The 11,321-nt window shown below is 35.3% G+C and overlaps 1 protein-coding gene across 1 annotated transcript; it reads right to left on the bottom strand.

Annotated features, from left to right (window-relative positions):
- Positions 1-224: 224 nt before the first annotated feature.
- LOC140753059 (uncharacterized) lies at positions 225-11,277 on the bottom strand. The gene is made up of 16 exons (XM_073087430.1): positions 11,144-11,277; positions 10,755-11,021; positions 10,253-10,447; positions 9,765-10,013; positions 8,977-9,178; positions 8,703-8,875; positions 7,194-7,460; positions 6,687-6,881; positions 6,162-6,413; positions 5,730-5,946; positions 5,304-5,382; positions 3,599-3,779; positions 3,030-3,284; positions 2,429-2,623; positions 1,694-1,942; positions 225-447 (listed from the first exon to the last, which is right to left on the bottom strand). Exons 1-16 carry the CDS (start codon positions 11,199-11,201, stop codon positions 251-253), a joined length of 3,231 nt encoding a protein of 1,076 aa, XP_072943531.1. The 5' UTR covers positions 11,202-11,277; the 3' UTR covers positions 225-250.
- Positions 11,278-11,321: the final 44 nt, after the last annotated feature.

The raw sequence follows: 11,321 nt of genomic DNA, 5'->3' as shown, positions 1-11,321 counted from the left end.
ATAAATAATACTACCGCCGTCGCTGACTTTTTTCTTTTTTTTATATTATGGTAAACCTGATAGTAAGTGGCTACTGCCGCCCATAGACATTTGTAATCAACCCCAGATAAACATATATATTCCTACCTGAGGTCGGCCACAGATGCGCCGCTACCCCTGAAGAAAAAGCTAGAAGGCTTCGAAAAAGTATGTCTGCACCCGTCAAACCTGAACAGAAGCGCTGCTGTTATGAGGCAGAAATATGTGTGACTTAGAATACTTTGGCCATCCTATCTTTAATATTTGCGCTCAGGATGGTCGGCTCATGTTCACATATAAAGAACATGCGTTGCCAGCAACCAATGTCGTTCAGTTGTCCCGTGTAGAACATGGAGCCGCATTTCTCGTTGCCACCACCGTCGGGCTGCGAGTAACCCCAGCCGAACCCGCTTTCGTGAAGAGGGACTCCTGAGAATAATCGCAAATATTGCAATTTACAAATTGTAAGTGGAACTCTTTGTTAGACCCCGGAGGCACCACCGCTACACTTATTCCTGTCTAACAACAGCTGTGTTAGTCCACCTGATCGATAGTGCCTTTATGATAGGTAACTAACCCAGGTAGGATTAGATGCCACCTGAGGTTGGTCAGAGATGCCTTATTAAGCTTGATAGCAACGCCTCATATAATCTACACTGTTATAAGTCTATAGGTAAGCTGATGTTGCCTCCAAGTAGAATCATCATTGGTTTCACCTCTAAACTCTATTTATTAAAGTATATAATTGGAATAGTATTTACAGGATAATATAAGGAATAAATGCAGGATAATATGTTATAATTCAGTGGCATGTTGTTTGTTATATAAATGACGTAAATGTAGAACTTCAATTATTTAATTAACAGGACAAAATAATATGAACGCAAACAAGTCAAATGTGCATTATATTGTACATGAAACAATGATTACTCAATAATAAGAATAATAAGACACATGTTTACAACTTGCCATTACGGAAGAAATAAAAGGATTTTTTTATAAAATTCAAGTGGCAAACGAGTATGTAGATGATAAGTAGTCACTGTTGCTCATGGGCCATCTGTAATCAACTTCATTTAGAGCATGCACTAATTGAAGTTAATTACACGTGCTTTGCCACCATGAGGACGAAGATGATCCCTTCACATGTAAGTCAGTATATAAACATATTTTTATTTATCAAAGATTACAAATAATTACGAATATTTGCATACATTTTTCACTAAGTTAATCATGATTTGTCACGCAAATCATACGTGTCTGCTAAATTTCAGCTCGATCGCTAGGGGTTTACGTTTGCTCGAAATTGTTCAACGTTTACGTATTCGGTCATACAGCGCCCCCGTGGACCGCAACGGAAATAAAATTTCGCATGAGTTTTAAAAAACTGAATAGTCAATTGTAACGACATTTAAGTTTACAAATATACATAGAATGCATTTATTTTCACATTTTTAATTTAATGTTAATAGCGTTACAGTTCCGTTTTTGAAACTTATACTGCGGAATTTTTATTCCGATACGGTCCACGGGGGCGCTTTATGTGCGAATTCGTAAAAGTTGAACGCTTTCGAGCAAACGTAAAACCTCATACTAAGGGCACCGACTCGCTCTAACATACGAAATACGAACATAAGGCAACTTAAAAAAAGCTTGTAAAAAATCAGGTACCCACCATTAATAGTCTCCCAAAGCCCGTTCCTATCGTGAAATCCTAAATGCACAGCGCCACGTAAGTAATTGCCTTGAACGTTATCTTTGGGCGCTTCAGCAGTGATGTTGACCAAGTGTTCGTCTTCTAGGACAGAGTTGATGACGGCCAAGTAGGATTGCTCAGCGCGGCATGTGGTGTACGCATCGTCCCAAGTCTTCGGCGTCAAGTGAAATTTGTAGCACCTCTGCAAATCTTTATTGTATTTGTATCCTACAATTATAGTATTTTTATGTTTAAAAGTTATCCCTTTAACTTTTTATAATATAGGAGTAGCAAACGAGCATGCAGGCCACCTGAAAGTAAGTAGCTACTGCCGCCCATGGATATTTGTAATCAACCCCAGATGGGATTAGATATTCCTACCTGATGACGGCCACAGAAATAGGTGTGACGGTGGTGCCGCCGGAGATGAACCACACTATTAAACTTTACTACTATACTACTGTAGTTATTTATGATCTTTTTTGTCATGATTTTTATTATATTAAAGCAGTATACTTTTGCTCAAACGTAAAATTAGTTTGTTCAGTTTCTTTCAAATTTAATATTAAAAACTGCCTGACTTTACTTATGAGAACATAAAAAAGAATTATTTGCCTTTAGCGCTTGTAATTCTAAAATATATTATTTTGCTCAGTAATAACGTTTGGTATGTGATAAACCACTTAACATATGCATATTTTACAAACAACTCACCCATATAAGGTAAGTGGCATTCATCATTCCACGAAACAGTATCCACGGTTTTCTTGCAAATGGATCTGTATTTGTTTATGCAACTTTCATCCTTAAGGGTTCCATCCTGCTGCATGACCACGCAACCTTCGTTACCTTCAGCATTATCAGGCTCATTGAAAGCCCAATTTTCGTAAACTTGCGTTATATTCTTTCCTAGAATAATATGATAATATTTATTCAAAGATAATTTTTCGCGTACGTCAATGACTGCCACCGCTTCGCAAGGTGTTTTGTATTTGGAGAAAAATGATGGCAGAAACTTCATGAGATAGGTATTTCTTCCATAAAGTATAATTTTACAGCTTACAGTGTGTTTGTTTTCTTAGTAACGAGAGTTATATAACTATCAATAAATCTAATGGAACTAGATGTACTTCAGATCACACATTTATAAAGATTTATTGTAAGATGATAGTAATCATCTATTCTTTATTAGCGTTTATTTCATTTTCTGTAAATAATTATACATTTTAAGATAACAATGATACACATTTTAAGATAAAAATCTCCAATTATTCTCCGAGTTATTCTATAAGTAATTTATTTGTTGAAAACTCACCGTCAACGGTTTTGGCATTGTGAAGTGACATACCAACCCAAATCTTTTGGATCTGAGGTTCGGTCTCATTCCAGAGATCCAGTACAGCCATCGCTTCTTCTTCATCTTCAGGGTAGAAAAGGGTAGTACCTTCCAATTCACATAGGGTCTGGGCTCCCTTCCATGTTTTCAAAATCATGTTAATTTTATAGAAACTTCTCATGTCTTTCTTGTAAGTATAATCATTGCGGAAGTAATTGTTCTCTGTTTGACCATCTAAAAAAAGTAACTGTTAATAGTTTTCTTCATTTTAACTGAACTTTTCTGGTAGTTTTAAAAGACACATACTATTAACTGTGTATTGTTCTTTTTTAATTACAATGTGACTTTTAACACTTGAAACAATCGAACGACGAGGTGTTTCTGCCACAATAGCGTGTGTGATCTGGTCTGAAAGATAGTTGTCCAATTTAGTTCTCTCTTCCTGAGGCCTTGGCTGGCCTCAGGAAGCATGCTCGATTGCTACATCTAACTATTTCATATAAAAAAGAAATCTTCTTTATTCAATTTAAATAGTTTTCAGTACTTACAAATAAGCCTGTACTTAAGTTGTATCAGTAGGAGGAAAATCATGTGTTTAGACCACATCTTGACTGTAATTGATCTGTAATTACCCAGGACACGTCTACACTTGCGACTAAATGTCGCGAAACAATAATGATTCGTCGCATGTACGGTTAACCATACAATTATTGCAAGATTTCTCCTCCACTAGCTAATTATGTTATATCTCTATTAATAATAGTATATATATACTAACAATGATCGGTGACTTCACTTATTTAAACAAATTCACTTGTTGGTACTCATTTAAAATTTAAATTAATTATTAACTAATAGTTCTATGTCTGAGCATTTAATATAGTTAAAAAGAACTGAATGATATTAATACATGGAATATGAATAAAGTAATTTCTGTAAATATCAGTTTTGTTGGTATTTCTGTTTATATATTTGTTCGTAAAATCTGTTTAATCGTATTAAATGAGTACTTAATACTTTAAAAGCAAGATGCAAGATCTACTAGGTAGAACTTACATGGGAGTTAATTATAATATAAAGATGTAGTTGGGTTTTGTTAGTATTCTTATTTTTTGCTATATATATTTTTTTCTCTGAATTTTCCACTTTATATGAAATAATAAGGGAAAAGTTCATTTAGAATGTAAAATCTACGTATTTTGAAAAGAAAATTATTACTACTGTGATCGAAGCCTTCTTGAAGATAGTCATGTATAAATATTGTCATATATACGGTACAGAGTAACGATATTACAATTACACGTAAGTAGGTACACACTAGTGATTAGAGGTATTATAACTATTCCCGTTATTAAACTGTTCTTGCTGAAGTCTCCAACTAGAATGTCGCTCTCTGTTAACTCGAGCGTCGCCATGATATCATCCCCACTTGACATCCCCACTGCATCTATGTTTGAACTGTAGTAATCAAATGAGTGACTTATTATTTTAAAGTACTAATATAAAAATGCTATATCGTTAATATTCAAGCTTCGTATTAACGATGATAACACTACCAAGTGGTATGAAAATAATAAAACATAAGTTGTTAAAATTTAATCTTTATTATACTTTTTAAGATCCACGTCGAGTCAATTCGTTCTATTCGGGATGTACAAGTACCACGACTTCTACCCGAATATGCTTCAGAGAATAGCCAGCGCCACTGGGCTATTCCGCAGAGCTAAAAGCAAAGAGGACAGCAAGGAGCTGATAGCCAACCTTCACTAGATGGAGAGGCACTTTAAGAAGTAGGAGACATGCCACTGCAGAGGATGAAATCTTAATCACGTATTATTCAGAATGATATCGCTGCAATAAAAAAAGTTATTTTAACAAAATTTCATACATAAATAAACGAAGGTTGTTTTGGTCAATTAATATCAGAATTCTACTCTATTCTATATATCGGAGATAGAAAGACAAGCGTAAAAGGCAGATGTCACCTTTTGTTTATCCTCCTTTACTACACCCTTCAAACTAGAACATAGCAGCGTGGTGGTGGTGCCGCCGGCATCGAACCACAAAAGGGTTCTAGCGCCTCCATTTAATATATAACATCAGCATTTGTACTCGTATTGAAAAATCTACAGATGTGACGACAACCAGTCCAGGCAAAAAAGAAAATGACAACAGATCAGTTAAATATTGGGTTATAAAAGAAAAAAGTGTAGACATAAATATTATTGTTATTAGTATCAACGTACCTTATATTGAAACAAAATAAGATGCAAGTATCACCATAAAGTACACTTGAGTGCGATCACGGAACATAAAACTTCTGACAGCGTTACTGAAACACCAATAATAATGGACATACCATTACATAAAGACAAAACGTTGCTTTCAGAGTATTTTATAGGATTTAAGTACCAAAGGAGGATACAATCCACGTCATTTTAAGTGGTCAGCCCATGGACATCTGTAACAAGGTCCATATAGAAAAGGGTTTCTACCTGAAGTCAATAACAGATGTGTTGCCACTCCAGAGGTCTAAGATGATCGTCTTACATATAAGTCAGCTCGCATCCAGACCCTTCCTCCAAAAGAAATAAGTGTGGCGATGTTACTAGTGCAATCATGCTCATTCTACGTCTGTATAGTCCTACTACTACTATTTGATGGAAAAATATTCCTTACCTGACAGCCTTCGTACATAAAAGCTCTGTCGTTCTATTATAAGCCTCTACAATGCGAGGATCAATTTCATGTTCGCATATAAAGAACATTCGATGCCAACAGGCGATGTCGTTCAATTGACCGCTGTAGAACATGGAGCCACATGGCTCTTTGTCACCGCCGTCGGGCTGCTGGTATCCCCATCCGTCACCGAACCCGCTGTAGTGAACTGGAACTCCTGATAACAGATAGTAGTAATAAAACCTTGCTTTGCAAATTTTCCAATTCTCTGAGAGTCTAGTTCATCTTTGAGATATCTGTAAAATTTTGTTGGCTGGTTGGTAGATTGGACCTGGACCCTGAACCGTGTGTGAGACCGGATTGGCGATTACTCTGCCGGGAATCGCCAAATATAAATAAATAGGTAGAAATGTTAATAAATACAAAACATACCGTCAATGGTTTCCCAAAACCCGTTTTTGTTGAGGTATCCTAAATGCACTGCACCTCTTAAAAATCCACCTACTATATTACGGTCTTTATCGGCTTCTGCAGTGATATTTCTTAAATAATAATCCTCCATCTGTGAGTTAATAATTGCTAAGTATGACTGTTCACTTTTGCAAATGCTATATGCGTCAGTCCAATTCTCCGGCGTCAAGTGAAATTTGTAACACCTCTGCAAATCTTTGTTGTATTTGTATCCTAAAAATGTAGAAAGAGATTATATGTAGTACAGCGCATATAATTTCATCAGATATTTCGCTGCATCACTGAGTTTTTGATGTTTTTTTTTTATTTTAGAATCTACTAAGTATATTTTACCAACCGGCACAGACAGCCTATTGCTAAAAATACTATAAGGCCTGTTGGCCTTTAAAATTCATTCAATTGGTATAGTCCTTTCAAATAAGGTAGAATAGTATATTTCTAAAAACTGATGGGTCGATAGAAATGTGAAATAAATAAAATACAGACCCTCATAAGGTATACCACATTCAGTGTTCCATTCAAAGGAATCCGGAGTTTTTTGGCAAACGTAACCATAATTATTGCTGCAACTTTCATCTTTAAGAGTGCCGTCCCCTTGCATCACCACACAACCTTCGTTTCCTCCGAAATTGTCAGGTTCATTCAACATCCACTTGTCGTAAACTTCGGATAAACTTTTTCCTGGAAATATTTCATCATCAACACAATCACATCTGCAATAGGTATATCGTGCTAGCAGCATTTAACAGTCTGTTCCTTTAAAATTAAAAATATTATAGATAACTACAGTTTATCGAGATAACTCAACAGTATAACGTCATCTTGCGCTGACAAGTTACTATAATATCCTAATCCATTATCGGATTATAAATTTCATAACATAAGTATACTATTAGTTCGATCGGTAAAGTAGATGCAGTTTAAATTTTGTCGTATAACTTGACCTATACATGCTAACATAACAAATAAGTAAAAAAATTGTTAAACTCCTACCATCAATAGTCTGGTACAATTCCTTAATATTCCAGTCAGCTATACCAATCCAGATTTTCTGAAGTTGTGGTTGCCTTTCGTTCCAGAACGCTATGACAGCCATCGCTTCATACTCATCTTCAGGGTAGAAAAGAGTAGCCCTATCAACCACACAGTTTTTCTTCGCCTCCGACCATGTTTTGGACGCCGTATTGATTTTTAAGAAAATGTTCATGTCCTCTTTATAAATATAGTCTTTTCTGTAGAATTTATTCCCACATTGGCCATCTGAAAGGATTGCGGAAGTTTAAATAGGGAATTATATAAATTAAAATCTAAAAATAAAACCAACAATAAAGAGAGATTAAATACAACAGTCTCGAAACAACAAAATGAAGCCATAATAAAGCGGAGGTATCCTAAAACTTACATTAGAACACGAACTTCCCTCCAGAGTTCCTGAAGTCCGCCAAAAATGTATCTTTCTGTATCTAAAAGCAAGTTCTATATAATTTTCTTGCACTTACAAAGGAGTCTGGATTTCATCACAACCAATAGAAGAGAAAACGTATATTTAGACCACATATTAACGAGTCCTAAGTTAGTTTAATAACATAACAATATTCTCTCGTGACTAAATCACACTGCCGGGGTGATTCATCGTTTGTTTTGTAGCATCCATTGTTATTCTTACATATAATTGCCCATCTATTATTTACAACGTATTAATAACTATGTATGCCTTGTGACTTCACTCATGTATTTATAATAACTATAACGCAAAAGTCTTGGTTTAACTTATTAAACTTGGGATGAATATTGATTAAGCCATCAATATTGACCGTATTATTTTGTTTAACGATTAATATTAACAAATTCTAAATAATAAATTAAAAATGTATCGTCGTCAACCCATCAAAACTAGAAGGGCATAGGCCATACAATAGTCATAATCGATACACTTCACACACTCTAAAAGAACTTTTTTTAAGAACTCTCTGACGTGTAGGTTTTCTCAAGATGCAAATTTACTCCTTATTTCACAGGATAAAATAACCACATGTTAATATGAATTACTTAATTTACAATTTATAATTTATTAAAGTCAAAGGATAATACTTGTTTATGTCCGTAACAAGCAGGACACACAAACATAAAGTTTTGTATATTTTATAATCCCATGACGCTGAATTCAACGTTCGTCTACGTTTATCTTTAGAAAACCCCATTCGTCATACGAATTGTATTGCATTCCACGGTTAAGGCTAATTAACTCGTAAGTATCCGGTGAGTTGATGTCTTGTGGTTGTTTACCTTCAGAGAGGCCTAAGATACGAGAAAAGCTGAAACTGAAGACGCTCTTTGTAGAAACATAATTACTGGGTGGAAAAATTAAAAAAAAATATCTAAAAGTGTAAAGAAACTTTATTATACATGTGATACAATACCAAATTTCGCATTTTTTGATACGCTTTCGATTCATATGACAACGTAACATAATTATCATTTTCTTTATCTATCATAACACGCAGAGCATTACAACTTTGCAAATTACATAATAGAAAAGTATAAGGAAATATTGTAACCGAAAATTAAACTGCTTTGTCATACCAAATTCATAAATAATCCCACATATGATAGTCACCGTAATGGTATAGTATAATGGAGTTCGTCCTTGATGCATTAAACTTCCCACAGCACCACTGAAACAGCATTCATGTTTATAATAAACACACAAGCACAATAACCGTTGGTTAGCACAATACATTAATATGGATAGAAAAAGACTCCTCACTTTACTTACTTTGTACAAAAACCCGGCATTTTATTATAAGCGTTTATAAGGCGAAGATCAATTGCATGTTCGCATATGAAGAACATCCGATTCGAACAGGCAACGTCGAAGAATTCACCGCCGTAGAACATGCAGCCACATGCCTCTAGACCACTGTCAGATGGTGTATAATTCCCCAGATTACCGAATCCACTGTCTTGGAGGGGTACTCCTAATAACAGATGTAATAATAAAATAATGACAGAACAATAACAGTAGTTTGACTGCGAAGCCACCTCATGCATATGTCTGACTTACAGCAAATGTTTAAAGAAATACACATTTTGGTTTGAAGCGACACTCTTAAGCACACAAATGAGGAGTCTAACTTGTCCTCAGTAGTAGGAATGTATTTGTGAGTAAATGTGAATACCACTGCCATGTCGACACTGCACTAATTACATAAAAGAGACATAGGTGATCGTTTTGTACAAATCACATGAAAAATTAATAGCGGTCTTCGTGGCTTGGAGTTAAGCAATTTAATTACTATAATTAGTTTTGAACTCAGATAAAAAATCAGACAGTCAGACGACCCGCGTGGCGGGGCGGTCACCATACCGGTCTGACGCGCAAAGGGTCCTGGGTTCGATCCCCGGCCAGACAGATATCTAAATGATGAATTTAGATTTCTATTTCGGAGTGTCTGAGTGTTTGTGTATTTGTCTATGTGTGTGTCCATGGCACCCACGACACAGGGAAGTGTGGGGCTGTGAGTGTGGAAAACGTGTGGAAAGCGTTTATAAATACATACATACCATCAATGGTTTCCCATAAACCGTTTTTACTGTGAAACCCTAAAAACACTGAACCGCGTACAAAATAACCCACAACACTGACTTTATCTGCTCCTGCGGTGATATTTTTTAAATAATTATATTCCATCTGAGAATTAACAATTGCCAAGTGTGAATCCTCACTTTTGCAAATACTGTATGCCTCAGTCCAATTCTCAGGGATCAAGTGAAATTTGTAACACTTCTGCAAATCTTTGTTGTATTTGTATCCTAAAAATATTCAAAGTATATCTCATGAGACGTAAGGAACTTCTCTAATGAGTTTCAGGAGGTCTAAGTTAAGGAATAAAAGGCGGTTAGAATGTTGGCGATTAATCAGTAGTCCGTAGTGGCAGTAGCCACTTACCATCAAGTGAACTCCATGGTTGGTTACCACTTGAATCTTATAAAAAATAAGATATTCTACAACTATCATATAAATTGTAAGGTAAGCTAATGATAATACTCACCTACATCAGGTAAACCACATTCACTATTCCATTGGAAGGATTTGGGCGATTTTTTACAAAAGTAACCATAGCTATTGGTGCAACTTTCAACTCTTAGGGTACCGTCGCCCTGCATGACCACACACCCTTTGTTGTCTCCAGATTTGTCAGGTTCATTGAAGGCCCACTTGTCATAAACTTCAAATAAATTCTTTCCTGTAACCATGTGATCATAAAGCTTTACTACGGCATTACCATACTCAGTTTATTTCTAAGGACAAAGCCTATAGTTTGTTATGCTCACCAATTTTAAGACCAACAGTATTTATTTATCTGTGGTAGCTTTGCCAATTAGACTCTGAATTATATTAGTATAGAAAATATAAGCAATCCTAATTTGAAAAAAGTATGTCTTTAGATTGGCGAGAAAGTTTCGTCAAAATCACTGTTGGTATAATTAAGAATTAAGTTTAGAAAATTACCGTCCTCTTGATATTATCTACATATAAACAAAAAGACAAACCATCAACAGTCTGATAAGATTCTTTAATGATCCAGTCAGCTACACCGATCCACATCTTTTGGAGTCGTGATTGTCTTTTGTTCCAGAACGCTATAATAGATGTCGCTTCTTTTTCATCTTCGGGATAGAAAAGAGTAGCTCTATCCATCATACAGTCCTTCTTGGCTTCCGACCAAGTTTTGTACAATGTATTAATTTTATAAAAATTGTTCGTGTCTTCTTTATAAACATAGTCTTTTCTGAAGATTTTTTTCTCACATTGACCATCTAAAAATTTCGTATTAATGTTGATATACTATTATATTCTTTTTTTTGAGTTTACGAAAAGTGTATCACTGATAAATCTTTTGGCGTCTAATAGAAGTTCTATAAAACTTTGAAACACTTACGAAGGAGCCTGGTCTTAATCGTAATCAGCAGCAGGGAAACCATGTATTTCGACCACATGTTGAATAATTTTCAGTTTAAACAATTGAGGAAATATATGCACTCTTGACTATAAATATCGCACACTAATGATGATTCCATGCACGTATTCTACCATTCTGCCTTATATTTACCTTAAGT

Source organism: Epargyreus clarus, unplaced genomic scaffold, assembly GCF_041222505.1.
Source record: "Epargyreus clarus isolate Ecla_fem2 unplaced genomic scaffold, WU_Ecla_fem_2.2 ptg000026l, whole genome shotgun sequence".
NCBI lineage: Eukaryota > Metazoa > Arthropoda > Insecta > Lepidoptera > Hesperiidae > Epargyreus > Epargyreus clarus.
Note: the sequence above shows the minus strand (reverse complement) of the source record. Positions and strands in the feature narration are given on the sequence as shown.